Below are 20,925 nucleotides of genomic sequence, written 5' to 3' on the forward strand. Positions count from 1 at the left end.
AGGGACAAAGAGTGCTCCAATAGTTACTACTGGGAATGAAAAAACATCGTTTACTTGCGTATTAGCTTGTACAGCTGATGGGAAAAAACTAAATCCAATGATTATTTTTAAGCGCAAAACAGTACCAAAAGATAATTCCCCCCCCCAACATAATTGTGAAAGCAAATGAAAAAGGTTGGATGTGTGAAGAAATTATGGTAGATTGGCTGGATCTGGTGCGGAGAAGACGACCTGGGGCTTTTTTTCAAAGCAAAGGTTTGCTTCTAATGGATTCAATGACTTCCCACCTTTTCGAATCTGTGAAAAGCAAATGTAGAAAAGTAAACGCATCGCTCGCCATAATTCCCGCTGGTTTAACGAAAAAATTACAACCCCTTGATTTAGGGGTTAATCATTCATTTAAGGTAGAAATACTTAGTAAGTGGGAAAAATGGATGAGCAATGGACTGCATACTTACACTAAAAGTGGAAAGATGCGCCGTGAATCTTATGAAGAAGTTGCCTGGTGGGTGTCTAACGCCTGGGAGAGGGTTAAGGAAACCACTATAATGTCCAGTTTTAAGGATGCAGGACTGGATTTTTGCGTAAAAAATGTTCCTTCCTTAATGTTGGGTGAAGAAGATGATGTAGAAAATGAACTGGATCATGAATTACAACGTTTGTTTTGTTCTGACAGTGAAGAATCAGATTTCGATGGTTTTGAATAAATATATGCTCAAAAATATTTGAAAAGTATAAATAAATAAATGCTGATTTATTTTGTGATTAGTTTATTTCTTGTCATATATACATCCTCAACTTATGATTTTAATTGGTTATACTTGTTTCTTCTGTAAGTAAGTATCATTTTCAATTCTTTCTTTTTATGATAAGTATACATAAAATGATAATAATATAATGAGTATATATAAAAAAAAAAGATATATCAATAACTGTTTTCTAAGTATAGAGTTTATGTTTTGAAGATTATTATTTTTTCTGTGTATTTTCACGCACGTGTTATTTGATAAAAATAGATTATTGATCGAAAAAACGAAAGTGCGGCCTATAAGATGAAAATAGAAATTTTTAAGGATGTTTTTTGCGGGTGCGGCCAGTACGGCGGTTCGGCATATTTACAGGAAATTACTGTACTGAGGACCAAGGGAAATGTGGATCGACGCCGTATCATCAGCCCAACCTGATTTGTTTCTCCCTGTCTTCTCCTTCAGCCTTTTCACTTATTTTTAGGGATTGATGACAGCAGCAGTTTAATTTGGCAGAAAGCCATAGTAAAACATCTCAAAGTATCAAAGAAAAGGAGGAGCCATGTTTAAAAAACTGCTATATTGGTAAAAGACTCATTCTCAGCTCATAAAACTGATACAGTAGGATAAATGCAATAATTTCAATTCTTATATTTAGACATTCCATTTTCTACTATTTTATGTATTTTCGTGTTTTGTATATACATTTCACGATATTTACTGATTTTGTTTTATTTTATAACCGTCGTTGAACAGCCAACCCAATTTCGGGTTTATGACTACTATTGTTCAACTTCGTAGTCTTGTAATTCTGAACCCAGTCCAGAAGGCAAGGGAACTCCTGAATCAAGTTTTGCGAGAAAAATGCCTTCAAGGAGGAATCTATGATTGAAATAACCTGCATTTGTGTTACATGGAGAGAAAAACCTCCCATGGTTAGCCTGTCACAGCAACACTGTGGTCAGCGCAAGGCGGGTGCAGAATTCTTATCGACCAGCCACTCGCACCCGGTTCATGTCATTGGAACGTGAATCCTCTATCCTCTGAGCCACCTCGGCCTGATATTTTCTGATTATGGCTGACGCGCGACAAAAGAAATAATATTTCTGTTAGCAATGCCCTTCAGGATATTTTCAATGTTAGTGGGTCTGATTATAAGCAGACTTAAAATCCACCCCTCTTAAGCTTTCGAAAATGTTCAAAAAATTCTCAACATATCTTCAGATATATGGTAAATTTTTATTTGCATGTAAAGTGGAATTGTAAAGTTATGTATAAGCATAATCAAAATCTTTAGTTGTTCTTTTCTCTTCAGTAAATATGCTAATATGTTATATTAGCATGTTTATTAATAGAAAGTTGATACTTTTTAATTGTTTAATAAAAATATTAATAATTGAAAAAGTTATGATGAAATACTTTTTAATGCTTTAATTAATTTTAATTTATGATATAAAATATTTTTTTAGCATTTGTTTTAAATTAACCAAAGAACTGTTGAAACTAAAAAATATTTTTTAAAAAAAATATATAATAAAAAATATACATTAAAAACATTTTTATAACAGTCTGGTCACTTATTCCAGACTTTTTCTAATAGTTTTTAACTTTTATCTAGTAGATTTAAGAGATTCGTACAACATAAAAGTGATAATACTTAAATAATTTTGTTAAATTATAAAAAATAAACAATCAAAATTTAAAATAAGTAAAAAATTTATTTTGTTGTAGTTAAATAAATAAAAAATAAATTTTAATAAATAAAAAGTATTATCTTGTAAATTTACAATGTATGCAAAAATATATAATTTAATAAAAATACTAAGTTTCTAAGCAATAAAAAATAATGTTTAAAGTTTTTTTTTTCTTTTAAAAAGTAGGAAAGAAAAGATAATGACATTGATAAAATTCTGAAGTTTTAGGAAATTATTAGAGGAATGGTCTCTATGCCCTCCAACTTTGCACCCATGATTGTTTTGTAAATTTTATTTCTGTATTTTGATAGTTAAGTAGATTTATTTATCGAAAACTTCCTAAAGTTTTTTAAATTACACAGGTTCATTATTATGAAGATGGAAATGTTCAGCTTGTTAGCAGTAAAGAAGTTAAAGAAACTCTATCAATATCAGTAATAATTTATTTTATTTATACCTTTTGACTACTTGTACAATCAAAAATTTTTCTTTCCTATTTGATATTTTAAAGTTTTAATTGTTTTTCATGAAACTCTTTATTTATTAAAATTATTCTTATTTCAATTTCTAGTGTTGTATATAATTGTCTTTACATTAAAAATACCTTTTTTTAAAATTTCCCCCCCACTAAAACAGATTATTTTTTTATATAGCATTTGTTTATCAAACTACCTGTGTTATTGGGAATATTTTATTTTGTCAAACAAGTCTTTGAACACGTTTGCCATGAAACATGCAGAGATTATTGCGCTCCGGAAAAATCCGGAAATAAGTATAAGTGCGGAAACAATCCTAACCGTGATTCGAAAGTTTTTGGGAATCCAAGGTCCAGAAGTTTCAAGAAATCATCGATTACATTTATCTATAAAAATTCTTCTGTATTTTATTTAAAAATATTAGAACTGGAATTTATACATTTGCATCTCTTTCATTTGTAAATATTTTTTCTGGTAGAATAATAAATATGATTAGAGATAAAAGTAAACTCATACAAAATTATTCATTTAAATTATGCTGCATATAATTTATTTAGAATTTCATGTTTTGAAAAGACCATTGATTTAAATTTATAAAGACATTAATTTTTTGAAATGCGTCATTAATGATTTTACTCAAGAAATTTTCAGGAATTTTGAGCTTGGCTCACAATCACTACTGAGCATGTTTCTATGTCTTGTCTCAGTTTCATTTTTTTCAACATTATGGCTGCTAACTTGTTAGGGGTAGCTGATATTGATATTTAATGTTATGTTAAATCAAAATTAGCAAAAAAAATTATCAAAGCAATACATTTTAAGTCTAATTTGATTTTTCCTTTTGGTGAATTTAAAATTTAATCAATAGGTTTTTTAACAGAGTTAGTTTTTTGATGTCAGAAACTAGTTTTGATATGACACATCAAAAAGTGTAATGAACTGTCTATATCTGACAAAAATTTCGGGCAACTTCTTTTCAATTATTTGACATTTTATTGAAAGTCAAAGGTTTGTATTATAGTTCAGTTTTGTGTTATATAACTGTTGAAATAATAAACATTACTTGCATTATATTTACTTCAGAATTATGATTTATATTATATATCATGTATGAAAAATAGTCAAAATTATTGAAACTATTAATTGCTTTTTCCGAAAACATGGTACTATTTATACTAAATGATAATTATATTTTTATGTATTATAACTATTCAGTTTAGATTATATGCAATAACTTTGAGTTGTTAATTATATTATCAATTTAAATATTGATTTTAATTCTTTTATGTCATAATTTAGCCAGATTTTTTAGCTTGAGTAAAACTAAAGTGGTTTCCTATAATTGTCAGATCTCAATTTGTAAAATTATTTTTAATTCTCTATATTTGTTGTTCATGCTTATATGTACATGAATATTACTCATAAATCATGTTCATAATATGTATCCTGATAAATAAAGTAAGTACGTACCTGACAACTTTTAATCCTTTCGAGGATGATTATCCCCAGTGGTAGTAAAATGGAATTTAAATTACATTTTTTAGGCTGAAATATATGCTGTATTTTAAAAAAGCTTATATGGACAATCACGGCAGTATTACATATTAATATATATGCTTCATTTTTTTAAAAATAGTGGTGGTCAAAAAGATTTTAAATTAAGTTTGTAAATGCAAGGAATATATAGAAAGCATGCATTTTACTAATAAATAAAAATAGAAATTAAATTTTATGCCAAATGCATAAAAGTTGGCAGGTATGTAAGTATAATTTACAAAAATATACATTTTTAAAACAGTTATTATTTTTTTATTCAATCAATTCAAGTGTTTAAGTTTTTATCCAGATTTAGCATAGTCATTAGAATAAATTTCCTAATGCATATTTATTTCAGTATGTTATAGTAGTTTTTGTACATCTACATTCTAGTCCATGCCGCTCATCATCAAATTGAAAGAATATATTTTTTTGAAGTTTGGTCTTATTAATTTAAAACTGAAAAATAAACTTTGATTGTAGCAGGCTTCAAAACTGGTATTTTGTAATCGCATGCTCCAGAGAAAGAAGCTAGAATGATAGTAAAATGAAAATTGATTTTAAACATAATGATCAAGATTATTAACTGTTTTTTATAGGATGATTGTTTTTATATCTTAATTTCAAAAATTAAAAAAAATTAGCGGTTTGGATAAATTTTAATTTTACATAATTTTTATTTATAATTATTTAAAAAGTATAATAGATTATGAATTTTTACACCAAAAGTTTGAATTTTTGACAGTAATTATGATAACTAAAAGGGTGTTTAATGTCAAAATGATTAAAGAACACTTGTAATTTTAATATATGTTACTTTACATATACACCCTTGTGCAAATTAATTGAAACAAACTCAATAAATTCAGAAATTTTTAGTACATAATATGATCTCCACGACACTTTATTAACATTTGGACACGATTCGGCATGGATTCCACTAATTTTTTACAGTCATTTATAATATTTGTGTCCTGCACCACACATGAATTAACGCTGTGATTAGCTTCTCCATAGTTGTACAGTCCATATTTAATAGGCGATTCTTGCATATGGCCCAGAGATTCTCAATTGGGTTGATATCCGGAGAGTTCCCTGGCCATTCCAATGTCTCAATTTGATTCTCAGACATGAATTTCTTGACAATTTTGGACGTATGGCAAGGAGCTAAATCCTGTTGAAAAAATCCCTGTTCCATCAGGGTATCGTTTCTTCAACTCTGGAACAACTTTTTTACCCAGAATAGTAATGTATTGCTCAGAACGCATCATACCGTCAATAGGCTGCAAGGGTCCAACCCCATTGTAGCCGAAACAACCTCAAAACATCTTCTTTAAAAAACACGAAAAAAAAAGTTTGTTTCAATTAATTTGCACAAGGGTGTATAATTAACTTTTATTCATAGTTACTTTATATTTATAATAGCTTATAATTGTTTTATATTCTAAAATTTTGGATTTTTTACTAAACTGGGTCAAAAAGAGGTTTTTGCTTAAACTATGTTGAGCAGAAGTTTTTGACTTAACTATGTCAAAAAGAGGCTTTTGACATGGTTGCTAAAGCCTTGTTTAGAAACAGATAATACTGTTAATCGTAAAAAACTTGCCAATTCTTTTTTAAGTATCTAACTTTATTAAGTTATATTAAATGTTAAGATTTTTTCCCGTCGAACATTACGAAATTTAACATTTTATGGGAAAAGCTGATTTAAACACGTGTTGCGACCAATGCTTGTTAGCCTTGAGTTTTTTTTTAAAAACCATTTTTAAGTGTTAAATAAAATTACTAGATTATAAGTGATTTAAAAAAAAATGCTACTAGCATTTCGTTTGATTAATAAAAAGTTTCATTTTTATTAGTATGTGCTTTTAACTGAAACTAGCTCATTTTCTCTTGTTCAATTTTCCAGCTTTTATAATTTTTTTATACTTATATGTGTTTGAGGCTGCGGTTAAGGACTCCCCCCTCCCCTGATTTCCCCTTAGATTCTTCCTAATTGATTCTTTGATTTCCTCTAAAAACTGGAGGATTCTTTCAACTCAGAATTTCTGAACTATCAGAAAAATGAGGGAGAGTGGTTGCTAGCATTAGAACTACTTTGAATAATCTATTTTTCAATTTGCACAGTTATGTAATTTTTATTTAAAGTGCTTTAAAACCTATTTGTATGCCTAATGTTAAGGATAGTGATTATCAAACCCCCAGTATTATAACCAATATCAGTTATAATTTTAATTCTTTTTCGAAGGTTTTTATAATTTTATTTTATTTTATTTTAGAATGAGCAACAAACTGCAAATGAATTTATGCAAATTGTAGAAGATGCAGAAAGTGAATATCAGGTTTGTATTTTTGAATTATTCCTTTGACTAATATTTAAATTCTTTTAAGTGAATTGTGCTGATAATTTAAATACCAGTGTTTTAAAATTCTCTTTGTTCTGTTTGGGTTGATAATTATTGAGAAACTTAATAACTATATTAATGTGTAATTGAACTATCTACTAAATTGATAACACTTAACGAATTAAGTTTAAATTTCGTTTGAGTTGTGTTTGAGTTGTGACCATCAAATGTCTATCAAAATCAGAATAAGAGTATTTCTCATGTTTCAAAGTGCTATGTACTTTTCTTTGAATGAAACTGGTATCATAGGTATTAAATTCGTATCACATTAGAGTGCTGAATCAGCTTTACAGTTGCTAGAAAGAGTTGATTGTATGCCTAATTGTATGCCATATATATATATATATATATTTAATATATGTATATATATATATATATATATATATATATATATATATATATATATATATGTATATATATTTAATATATGCATATATATATAAATATATATATATGTATATATATTTAATAAATGTATATATATATATATATATATATATATATATATATATATATATATATATATTTAATATATGTATATAAATATATAATATATGTATATATATATATATATATATATATTTAATATATGTATATAAATATATAATATATGTATATATATTACTAAATATACATTGTTTAAGTACTAGAATTAACTTATGTTATTAGGATAGTTCTACATGGCTTTATTTTGGTGAAAATTTGTTGTTAGAGTTTTTTGACTGCTATATGTTTGTAAGATATACATCTAACAAAACATTAAGTACATTTCATTTGAAAATTTTGTTTGCATGCTCACTGTTTGTGTAAGGCATTAGTTTAAAGAGTTAGGTTTTTGATATGGCCAGCATCAAAAACTGGCTTGAACTGTTAAAAAGTAATCAAAACCATCAAAAACTGTAAAAAATTTAGGATGAACTAGCGATGTCATAGTGCATGTGAAATTTTTATAGTATATTTAAAACATTAATATAAAATACAAAATACTTTATATATATGTAACATAAAATATATATGTAACATAAAATACATGAAATATATATATAACATATAAGTTTCAACTAATCTTTGTTATTCCTTTATCTAAATCTTCATTTATTATTCAAAACTAAATGCTTTCTCGCACTTAAGTATTCACTTCCTCTTTTCTTATTCTATATTTAGATCTCAAGTATGTATGAATTAACATTTTATAGGTTTCCTGTTACTGACTGAGAGAAACATATTTTCCCCTTGACTTACTTATTGGACCAATAGTAATTACTTTCCCTTTTCCTACAATTCCCATGTTAGACTATTGCATGAAAATCAGCTAATGAAATAACACTACAAAGTAGAAAATGTGTATTTAAATACTGAAAACAAATTCCTTGATTCGAAAAACATGAGAAAAGCTTTATTTTTGTTTTATTATCTTTGAATGCTAAACTTTTCAGTTACAAGTTTGTAATCACGGGCACAGTAGGCTTTGGTCCTCAAAGGGCTGTCGTGCCACTGAGTTCAGTTTGTAATCAGCCTTCTCAGTACATTGAAGCAGGGCTAAAGAGAATAGAAGGGCTGGTTCACTCCTTTGAAGAAACTCTCGCCGTGCCAATCCTCCAATTTTCTCTAGTGACGTCACTTTGGCGCAAATCTCTCACTTTTACTTCAAGAACAGAGTGTTCGGCCTTACTAGCTCTATCTAATATTGGAGCATTTCTTTTTGTGACATAATCTAAGACATTTGTTACTTTCTATAATGACTTTCCTCAGTTTTTGCCGTGAATTTACAAAATTTTAAAACTATTAACGAAATGCCAGTTTGCGCGATTGCAACTTGCAAAGATTCTGATAGAAAAACAAAGGGAAAAAAATATAATTTTCCGCGTATTCCCTAAAGTAAATGAACAATTATGTAAAGAATGGATTCCAAAATGACACAGTTAATATAAAACAGCAATACGTTTTTTCTATCGTTAAGAACTTTTATAAAAATTCGTTATCTAAATAGAAACTGCCTCGTTACTTCAAAAAGAAAGGCATGTGAAAAAAATTAAAAAATGGATGAAGTGAAAGAAAATTCAAACGTAAGTAGAAAGTATAAATAAAATATATAGCGTACAGTTGAAATTCTCCTAATTTCATAACTTATTTTTTTAATGTAGTTATTCTAAATATTTATGATTCTTTTAAAAATTATATTCTCTTGAATTTAAATATCTATAAATTATATCATCTTAAATTTAAATATCTATAAACAATTGTAAAATTTCTAATGTCATTATGAACCTAAATTATTATTTTGTTTCAGTAATTAGCGTTTAAGGTTGATGTTTCCTAATGATTAAGTATGAACAAATTGCTATTAACAGCATATTTTAAAATCCGGGATTCTAAATTTAACTCAACTTATTGTTATAAAAGAATATGTAGATAAAAAAGTTTCGATATATTCTTTCATTTTTCTTAATAATTAAAGTTAAAACTGAACTTTTTAAAATAAAGTATTTATAGTGTCATTTTCGCCAACTAGTAAAATTTTTTTATAAGTTTAAAATGGTATTTTTTTAATATAATGGCCAAGAAAGTTTTTTGAAACTATGTTTATGAATGGAAATAATGTGTTAATTACGTCAAGTTTGAAAGCTAATTACCAGAAAAAGTCTAACTTACTTTTACAAAGAGAAAGATGCAAAGTTATCATAATATCTTTGCGTGCGATCTTCCGAGATCTGTGGACACAGTGACGTCATGAGGAGGGAAATCGTAGCTTCAGCTCTAAGAGCGGAGTGAACTAGCCGTCTATTCTCTTAAGCCCTGACATTGAAGTATCCTCATATCAATAGCTTTGGAGAGCTGATTTTTTCTTTATGTCAGCCAACTGGAAAGCAGGAATATCCTTCTAATCAGGCTTGGTTTCATAGGTTATATTTACAAAAACTTTAATCTGTACTATCGAAGCCAAAGAAAACAATAAAAACAAGTGTCAGACATTGGTAACTGTATACTATTAAAGATACTATTTTGACACTTTATTTTTATCATATAACTGGATTCATTCACAATTAAAAATTCAGACATAAACAATTTATTTAGTCTTTAAAACAAAGGTACACAAAATTCTTAGAATTGCAAATTGGCAAATTTTTAAAAGTGTCCAAAACTTTTGAAATACCCTCAAATAGGATTCAAACTATTTTTTTAGACAAATACTCACATGTTTTGTTTTTGCAGTACGGAAATTAGCAAATATTTTTTTTTGAGTTGGTCCAAAATAGTCTGTTAACAATATGTATGATTTTTCAAAAATTTTTACATTCAAGAGAGGTAAAATACAATTAATGAATTTTTTAAAAAATACTTATTATTAAAATTAATCTACCGTAAAATACAGGTAAAGCGCCCCCTTAATTTTGACGAAAATCGGCGTGATATAGAGGGGGGCCGATAAACGGTACTCAAGAAAATTCTAAGCATTGTTTATTTCTAAAAAATCGTCTATATTGGTTGGGCATTAATAATTATGAATCGCAAAATATACAATAAAAATAATCATAGCAAAAGGGAGAAAATATAAATTTTTATTAGTAAAATCACTTACCTTTACAGTGATCCTTCATTTTTAAATTTCAGTGCCATTGCGGCACATGCAAATAGGTGAAAAAATAAAAAATATATACAACAGCATATTTCATAAGAAGAAAGATATTTTATTTAGTTACTTTAATCATTATCTGAAAATCCATTAAAAGAAATATCAGAATCGTCATCCAAAATAAGGTTAATACACTCTTCATTCAGTTCATCAGTGATATCATTGTCTATATATCCAACATTGACTTCCGCTAATCTGGAATGAAATAGCCCATCTTCGCTTCCATCTAAAGCGTTCGATATACCTCAACGCTTGAAGGATTTAGAAATAGTCTCTTCGGTGACCGCTTCCCAAGCGGCTGACACAAAACCAATCGCATCTTGCCGAGTTGACCTTTTTAGATTCCCAGCAAGAGTCTTTTGTTTGTTCCTAATGAAGACGGCCCATTCTCTTCGCAGTGCACTTTTAAAGGGCGCCATCCACAAAACATCTGCTGTCAGCAGAAGGCCTGTGCACCCTGCGGGAATCAAAACCAAATTAGTGTCTAGATCTTTTAATTTTTCTTGGAGACTTGAAGTTCTATGGATTGAAGCTCGATCTAAGATAATCAATCTTCTTACATCATCTCCATTGGGACCCCAAATCCTTGTTAACCAACTTTCCATAAGGTTGGTCGTCATCCATCCATTGATAGAGCAGGTAACTTTAACATTATGAGGAATTTTTAAGTCTTTCAGCACACGAGGTGGGATGCGTCCTGTTGGTTCTTTTAAAATCACGAAAGTGGGAAGCTTATGCCCTGAGGCAGTTGCTACTAGCGCTACGGTAAAGCCTCGTTTTTTGCACCCTGTGTTTGTGATTCTTATTGTACTTTTCCAGTAATATCATTAGTCCGAGCGTATGGCTCATCAAACCGCACCATCGTTTGATCCATATTTCGAATATTATATGGCGTGCAGTCATTTTTTATTCTTAACGAACGAATAGCTTGAATGAAGCTATTTGCAGCTTCAACGTGATCACCTGGCAACTTCTGGTTTTCATTTGTTCCTCTTCGCATGGAAATGCTGAACCTTTTTTTCCATCGTTTTATATACATAGAGGATGCTTTGAAATCTATAAGTCCAAGAGAAGCTGCTATTTTTAATGCTTCTTCATCTAGCATTCTGTTGGATACAGCAAAGCCATTTTCTCTTTCTTTTCCTAAAAATTCAAACAGGGTATCACCTAACTCTTCTGATAAAGGTTTTCTCCCAGTGATTAATTTCCGCATTTTCTTTTGTTCCCCATGATTATTAGCTAATAAAATTTCTTCTTTATTAATCCACTCTCGAATTCTTTTTCTGTCGATGCCGAAATACCTAGAAGTTCGGTGTATAACAGAACCATTTTCCTTATGCTATTGGATGACTTCCAACTTTTTAGAAACAGTATAAGAGCTGATTTTAGGCATCCTGCTTGTTAGGGATTGCAATAAGGACTGATTCTAATCTCTGTGAACAAGGGGAATGTTCAGTCTCCACCCCCAAAATATTCTGATTTTTCTTGCCTCTGTAGTACAATTCTAAGAAATGATAATTCCCTTTTACTCCTTATCTCTTTCATTCAATTCCACCCCCTTCCAATTTACATTCTTCTTCCCCTGCTTGGCAAAGGACATTCTTTCTTTTCTGCTCAATCTTTTTACATTCAACTCTCCCACTACACCCTAAATTTTTTTCACATTCTTATCAGTGAGTGTACATTCCAATCAAGGTGACCTTGACCTACCTACATGCAACTGGGAGGAAATGTTGACCACACATACAGAGGTTGCTTCCCCCTCTCTTCCCATCACACTTAGCAAACACCTGCACTTTAGTTAGCTATCTTCAATTCAGTGATTGTGATTGATTACCTACCTTTTTCTATCACTCATTGTTCTCTTTTACAGTCTAACATTAATCCTCTACCTTAAACACCAGGATAACTATTTTTTATAAATAAAATCCTAAAGAAATTTTTAAAATAAGAACTTATAAATTGTGGTGTAGAGAGAGGAGGGGGGGGGCGTTTTTTGGGTACTGATTGGCAATCTGCATAGATGTGAAACTACAGGGGGGGGGGCGCTTTATCAGTATTTTACAGTACATACTCTTGACTATCATGTGACACAGTTGAGCGCAATATACACATATATTTGATGAAGAAATTAATAATTATATTGATTTGGGTAATGGAAAATGTTTAATTGTTCCTTCTACTATTTTTAGTATTTTTAAATGAAATTTTTTCAAAATAAAATTAAAACAACATAAAAAAAAATTATTCAAAATAATAGCTCAAAATTATTATTTTTTTACTTACTTTAGTAAATATAAAATTTTCCTGCACATTCTCAAGAAATTCCATATTTTATAACAATTGTTAAATTTTTTTTCATTTTCTCAAAAAAGTTCTTTTTTTAACTTAATTTATTCATAATTCATAACCTCAGCTAACATACTCAAAGAACAATTAAAATTTAACTCTATTTGTCAGTTTAAGACTATTTCTTAAGTACTTTATTAAGTCCTCATTGGAAATATTTGTTCTCGTGAAACACTTGCACAAGTTGCATTAATTGTTTCAAAATAATTTATTTCTAAATACCAGGTTAAGAGAACAAGGTGCAAGAATTTCACGGTATACTTCTCTTCTAGACACTTCTTGTTTGACACTGAAATCTGATAAAAACTCCTGCCTTATCTACTTGAAAAACGTTTCTTGTCTAACCCGATTTTCATACTTTATTTTTTCTGACCTTCAGAAATTGCAAGTTTTGTTTTGAAGTATTTTTAGGATGTAAATAAATACTTGTGATATTCATGTATATATTTTTTTTAAGATTTGAATCGTATGCTAGCTCCTGCTCTATCTCCAACCTTTAAATTCATTATGTCACAGAATCATCTTTCATGGACGTAAAGTGTCGCCCCCTCACCCTTGGTCTTTAAATATTATTATTTTTTAAATTCTTTTTCTATTATTCGAATGCCTTCTTTAAGGAAACGTTACAATTTGAAAGCTTCCAGTGGAATTTTTGTTAGCATGTAGAGGTCTATATTTTATGTAGTTGAGATTTTCTCAAGACATTTTCTTTTTACAGAAGTTAGTTTGTGTAAGGAAAATAGAAATTTAATATTTAACCTACATATGCTATGCTTTATGACATATAACTAATTATATTTACACTTATACGTAAGTGCAATTTTTTTACTTTTTTGTTTTGACACAGGCTTTTTTCAGGTTTTTGACACTGGTTTCATGACTGCTTTATCCGTAGTTATAGCCACCAAAAACTGACTTATGTCAAAAACTGGCCAGCCATGATTTGTTATCAAATTTTCTCAAGGCCATAAAAATTAAGACTCAGTTAATAAAAAGATGTGTACGTATACAAAACCAGTTTTGTTTGTTTGTAACAATGGTTTTCATTAACATTTTTCCTTTTGCTTTACCAAAAGTATTTTTTTTTCATGAGTTTTTTAAAATCTTTTTAGCACACTCTACATGGTAAGTTTTTAAATCTAAATGCTTAACTTGATAGTGGATTTGTTTTTATGTGCTTAAGGAAAATTAATCAAAATTCTAGTTATCTTGTAAAATAAATATTTTTTTATTATCTTTTACTTATATTTTTAAGTTAAGAAGTGATTTTCAATTTTCTGCTAAATTACGTGGGATAGTCCAACTTGTCAGTACATTTTGTATTTTATTACATTTTTTTTCTGGCAAAAACACTCAGTCTTATGTCAGTGATGTAATCTCTGTTCACATTTATATTGTCTTAACACTGTTTACTTTTATTAATTATGATATAGTTTAGAATCTTTGTTTCCTTTCAATTTAACTGGTTCCTTAACATCTGTCTACTAGGGGGTTATCTCCAAATAAATGCAGGTTCCTTCACCTTAATGTTATCTAAAAACATTTTCTTTAGTTCTTGTTCTTTTTTTCAATTTTGTGTTAATGCATAGTTTTTAGCATTGTTTAATTTTTGCTACCTGGAATAAACAATGTAGTAGTTTTTTTTCCTTTTGAGTTTATGTAATTTGATAGTATATGAGAACACTATTTTATGAGTTTCAATCAAAACTCATACATTACCATTGAATGTTCACTTGATATTGCTTTGCAGAAAAAATGAGTTAAACCTGCAATGACAAATGTATTTTGACCCATAAAATAGGTTTAAATAGAAGCTAGCAAACTTAGAGAGCTTGGTGTATATATAAATAAATATTGTATTCATGCCTATTAGGTGGACTGAAATAAAGGTTTTAAAAGACTCATTTGTTGAAATAAACGCAGGCTATCTATAAAAAATGCATATTGGTTTTATTTAAACTGCTGTTAGGTTTTGGAAATCTTTTAAAATTATTATTTGTGAAACATATTTTTATAGTAACTTTATTTTTATTAATAAATTTTCTAACTATTTTTATTTTCAAGGATAATTGCAATAAAAAGAAAAACGCGTATGTGTGTTCTGTATGTATTGTGTAACCCTGTGGCAGAATTTCTTCGAGCTATCTGCGATAAAACTGTCTAGCACTAATATCTTTCTGCAAGATACTTTTAATAATAACAAACATACGTTACTAATTTAAAATAACTTAAGCGCTGTGTTTCCAAAAAAACTAATTTTTTTTATTTGAATGTGTAAATTTTTTTATTCTTATATTATGGGGGATATTCTCGTATTTTGTTGGAAGGGGGGGGGGAGAGGGTGGTGCCGCACAAATTATTTCCTTCTTTGCATTTTGTCAAATCAATCAATCCCAATAAAAATAAATAAAAATAATGTAATCTGTTATCGAAAAAAAGATTGATGATGAAATCATGCGAATTGGACTCCTCAAAAAAGGGTTACTCAAATGCATAATAAAAAATTGTAATATCGTATGAAAAATATCAGATATAAAAACTGTTGAGAAATCAATAGCCGCCAAAAATTAGATAAAATTATTGCCTTAAAAAGTAAGTACTCAAATGCACGATTCGAATTTTCCATATTGTGTGAAATATATCGAGATATTTAAAAACCGTGTGAAAATCAATGTCAGTAACTGCCGAAAATACAATCAAAACATTACATTGATTAACCATAGTATCGACGTTAATTAAGCCAATCAAAACGTTATCTAAATGCATGGTTCAAATATTAATGTGTAAGTTTCTGTAGACAAGAAAACTGAACTTTTTTACTTTTCAGAAGAAAAATCTTTCTGCAAGAACTCTAACATTCAGCGACAATGTCGCTGTGTTACTGCAATTCTGCCACGGGGTTGCGTATGAATTTGAAACATTTTGATTTAATGATATTTCAAAACTTATGCATTGCTTTCTTCATTAAAAGGTTCATTTAAATGATTAGTTAAATAAAATGTTGCAGTGCATATTTTCTACTGCATGAGAGATGTACACTGGTTATCATAAATTAAGGAAAATTCACAAAAATCGCGATAACTCAAGAAATTACACATGGAATTTTATGAAACTTACCCACAATATACAACACATAGTAAGGTATTAAACAACATAAAAAGAAATTATCAGACATTAATAGTAGTATAGAAATTAGCACATGTATAAAATAAACAAATTGGAAGTATCGGTTTGCAATAGAAAAAGTACCTTTAATATGGAATATGATTGCCTCTAGAAGCAATACAGCACAAACAGCGATGTGTGATGCTTTCAATTATGCGGTCTATCAGTTCAATAGGAAGTGAGAGCCATTGCTCTTGTAAAGCAGTTGCAAGCGTGGCAAGGGTCTGAGGGGGCGGATTGATGGCAGATACACGCCTCCCTAGAGCATCCCAAACGTGCTCGATAGGGTTCAAGTCCGGGGATCGAGCTGGCCACTCCATGCGAGTAATTGTTTCCTGTTGAAGATAATCATCAACAATGCGAGCTCTGTGTGGTCTTGCATTATCGTCCTGTAACAGGAAGCAATCACCAATTGCCCCGGCATATGGGCGCATATAAGCATCAAGGATGTTGTCTCGATAAACCTGAGCATTCACGGTTCCCCTTGGAAAGACATGGAGGTATGTGCGCCCTCCTAAGGATATGCCTCCCCAAACACAGACACTGCCTCTTCCGTATGCATCTCTTTCACGGATGTTTGATGGATGATAACGGGTCCCAGGTTCTCTCCATATCAAATAACGTCTACTGTCACTTTCTAGACTAAACCTGGACTCATCCGTAAAGAGAACAGGCCTCCATTGATCTGACGTCCAGTGGACATGTTGTCGGGCCCACTGCAAACGGTCTCTCCTATGGCGTGATGTGAGCGGCACGCAAATGGCTGGTCGTCTCGCATACAGACCACCTTCGTGGAGCCTTCTGCGCACAGTTGACGTTGACACCAACCTTCCGGTGGCTGCAGCAAGAGAGGATCTAAGATGTGTCGGAGTAGCGGTTCTATTCCTGCGTGCACTTAATGTCAAATATCGGTCATCGGCACTGGTCGTAACAGTTGGCCGTCCTTGACTGAACCTCCTAGATGCCGAATCTGTGGTTTGAAATTGCCTCCAAAGTCTATGAACCACAGATGGACTCACATTTAGCCATCTGGCCACTTCTGATTGACTCTGCCCTGCCTCTAGTCTCCCGATGGCTCTCCATCGTAGTTCTTCAGGCAAATGATGCCTAGAGGTCATTATTACGAATTGGCTATCTCAGATTTTCAATGTCGCAATCACAGTAAAATTTGTGTGATTTCTCTCAAACTTGGACTTTTATGCTCCAGGCAGATGACGTAAGCCGAGTGCAGCACCACTAATTTGCATATTGCAATTTTACTCAGCTACTCTTAGTGGACAACATATGCAAATTTTGCACGGTTTGGCTTACTTTTGAAAGAGTTATCGCTATTTTTGTGATTTTTCCTTAATTTATGATAACCAGTGTAGTTTGTGATAATTGAATCATAGAGTAACTACTGAGAGTTAATTGATTAGAAATATACAAAATAGTAAAATATAGTGAAAAAAAATTAAGTAAAACTAAATCATTCTAAAATAATTTTTTAAAATTTATTTAAATTTTTTTTTTAAAGAATGAATCTTAGATGATGCATAATAAACTAAGTTATTGTCAACCTATAAAAAGAAAAATAAGTTGCTTTCATCTTCTAAAAGGAGCTTCTAATTGAGAAAAACAATTTGCTCAGTGTGTCATTTTTTTATGAAGACCCATCTGAATTTTTGAAAGACAAAATCAGCAAATATTTTTCTTTCTATAATCTTTTAGTAATTTTTCTGTTTTTAATAGAATATTAGTTTTTTTACAAAATTATACTTACCCAAGCCATAATGTAAAATTGATTTAACTCATTCCGTAATTAATGTAACATTTCGTAAATGAGAAATTTTTTATTTATTTTTTCACTATTGAACTCTGAGAAATCATACAAATTTTTTAATTTATTTGTAATGTTATATTTTTAAGGCGATGTCTTTTCATCTTAATAATAATTATATATTTAAAATTTTTTTATTATTTTTTATAGATGGCAATTTCAGAGAATTATCAAACTATGTCTGACACTACATTTAAAGCTTTACGGCGTTTACTTCCAGTTACAAGAACCAAAATTGATTGGCAGAAAATTTTAACATTTAAAAAATTAGGAACAGAACTGAAGCATCATTGATATTAGTGCATATTGAATTAGTTTGAACTACATTGTTGAAAACAAATTATGTCTTAGGATTTATACATTTGGAAGATGTTCCTTCTGAACTTGTGTTAAAATCTTGTTTGGTATAATGTGTTATTATTGTTTAATCATGTGCTTTATGAATAGTGCCTAGAAATAGCATTTAATTCTGTTATTAAAAAAAAAAAAATTGAATCCTGTTATATGATATATTCTATATTTTTTTACTATGTTGATTAGAATTGTATTCTTTATAATTGACCATTATTTTTGTCACATTATAGTGACATAAATTTTATTTTTTATCATAATTTTGTTTTTAATTATTTTCTTTCAATTTTGGGTTTTACTTTGAATTTCTTTTATGTATTATCTAATTTCATATACACAATTGTTTAAATACGCCAATTAAAATATTTTGAGTTTTTTAATTGTGTCTTTTTACTGTTGTGTTTATTACAAACACTAATTTATATATGCTTAGTCGCGCTTCAGATTAAACTTATACATAAAGATTTAAATATTTTTTTAAATTATAAAATAGTCTTTAGTTAAGTCAGCTATTTAATTATGCGGTATTAACAAAATACAAAAAAAGAAATGAAAGGAAAACATGATGTTACTTATTGTCTTTTGCAGAAACCTTAATATCTAACTTTTAAAACTATTCTATTTTACCAATAATTTGGTAATAACTAGATTTTTAATTCTTCATGTTTTATTTTTCAGTAGTAGTTATTGTGATTTGTTTCCGAAAGTTCATATTTTGAGACATTTTTTTCAAAAAATATTATAGATGGAAACAAAATTTTTATTCTTCCCCTTTAAAAACAATTTAAATAACTTTGAGAAGCAGAATGAGCAATTTAAAAGCACTTTGAAAATAAAAAATTTAGATTTCAGAGAGGTTCACTATTTTAGTAGCTTCAATCCATTATTAATTTTATTAAATGAAGATTGATTATCATGCTAAAATTTTTTCTTATCTGAAGGATATAGGTTTTTATTCATCAATGTAACTCCAAACTAACTAACTAAATTTGCTGTTAAAGCCCCAAGCATGTTTCATTGTGAACATATCAAGACATAAGTTTTTGATGTTTTCATGGATTTGAATTTTCTAGATAAATTCAAACAAAGATAAGACATGTTTCAGAACTTATATTAATTTTAGAAAAGTGTTCTGTATTGTTTGTTTTAATGTTGCTATAAGTAAATTCAAATAAGGGATGATGTCCATTTTATTACTATTTCCCAGCATGTAACTATCAAAATTATATTTATAGTGTTAGATAAACATTAGAAATGTGCAAAAATCTACTTCTGCAAAATATCTTGCATTGATTATTAGAGCAACAGGTCACTTTTATGATTCAAATTACTCCTCAGGGATTTTACCTATATTCTGGTAAACACTGGATCCATGTTCCTGAGGTACCCGGGTGATCTCTTTACAACATACTTCAGTGCGGCTAAATTTTTCTAGTTAGAACCAAATCTTTTTTCATTATAACCTAGTTCATTTCTAACTTATAATAGAAAAATCATGAATTTTCATATGAGGCATGTGATTTTATTTAAAATAATAGAAATTCTAAAAGTTTGCAGTTTTATTTATTAAGATCGATTCTATAATTTCGAATTTTGTGATTCTGTATTATACTGATAATTTTCAACTTATTTTTCCAATAACCATTTTACCAATTTGTTTCAATTAACTTTTTTTTTTTTAGTTAATGACTTTAATTGTTCAAATTATTGTGCTTAGTAGATCAAGTGGATTTCAGCAGATTTGTGATCAAATTAGGATCAATGATGTATAACCTTAATAAACAGATAAATTAGCTGAGGAAAATGAGGAATTAGCCTCGGAAAGCAGCAGCTTGGAAAGATTTTAACCAAGGAAACAAAATTAATATTCATGAAGCCCCTGACCTTCAGCTTTATCTCCAAAAAATATAAAATAAATCTAACTATAAGAACAAAGTGTTATCTCTAATTCTTCTAAAAATAATATAAACTTATCCACCTAAGAAAGTGAGTAAACTCACATTTCTACCAAAAATTGACCAAACTGAGAATATTCTTGAAATAGAAAAAGATAATGATCACGATGACTTTGATAATGAGGACATGCATTCACTAAATGACTTCCAAGTTTTCAAACTTACAAAAGGTGTATATCATAGTGAAAGACTCCAGCTATGCTAAAAATCTGAAAAATCTCACTGAACTCAAGGGAAAGGATTAATTTCCATTCTGCATAAATACCAAAATAAAACTATAAAGCGCGTTGGGTTATATAATAACACCAGAGACATACTTTTGTGGTACTTGTACTAATTACTTAATAAAGTGATGAGAGTGATAACATAGCTAACTTAAGAAGCATAGTGAACAATCATGTTTCATTTTTCCTCTCAATTTTCCCCCTATATATATTGCTGGATACATAGATGTTAAATTTTGTGTTTGCCACATTGCAAGTAATATGTACCTATTTTAGAAATAATAAATATGACATTTACCCTTCCCTTAATTTTCAAAGTCATTATTTTCTCCAAAGGTATATCGGCCGGGATAGCCTGGTTGGTAGGGCACTGGGCCCATGTACAAGAAGTCGTGGGTTTGATCCCTTCTGGCCGAAGACTCATCGTGTAGTAAATGGTGACTGATGCACGTTAAATCTGTGGAGTCACAAAGTCCTTCATGTTCCCATTACAAATCATACCTCTGGAGGTATTGATCCAGGAGTTTTCCTTGTCTTCTGGATTGGTTCAAAATTACAAGACTATGAAGTT

At 29.5% G+C, this 20,925-nt stretch overlaps 1 protein-coding gene across 2 annotated transcripts in view; it reads left to right on the plus strand.

Annotated features, from left to right (window-relative positions):
* Positions 1-18,555, plus strand: part of LOC107452621 (F-actin-capping protein subunit alpha) — a 35,822-nt gene extending 17,267 nt beyond the window's left edge. Inside the window, exons 7-9 of one of the 2 annotated variants that reach the window (XM_087155215.1) lie at positions 2,803-2,874; positions 6,732-6,794; positions 17,975-18,555. In XM_087155215.1, the coding sequence (XP_087011341.1) occupies positions 2,803-2,874; positions 6,732-6,794; positions 17,975-18,118 (279 nt within the window). In that variant the 3' untranslated portion in view covers positions 18,119-18,555. Of the gene's footprint in view, positions 1-2,802; positions 2,875-6,731; positions 6,795-13,698; positions 13,841-17,974 lie in introns of those variants that run through there. The other variant, XM_087155216.1, reaches the window with a different exon arrangement.
* Positions 18,556-20,925: the final 2,370 nt, after the last annotated feature.

Source organism: Parasteatoda tepidariorum, chromosome 11, assembly GCF_982258835.1.
Source record: "Parasteatoda tepidariorum strain Cologne lab strain chromosome 11, Ptep-v5.0, whole genome shotgun sequence".
Classification (NCBI taxonomy): Eukaryota; Metazoa; Arthropoda; class Arachnida; order Araneae; family Theridiidae; genus Parasteatoda; species Parasteatoda tepidariorum.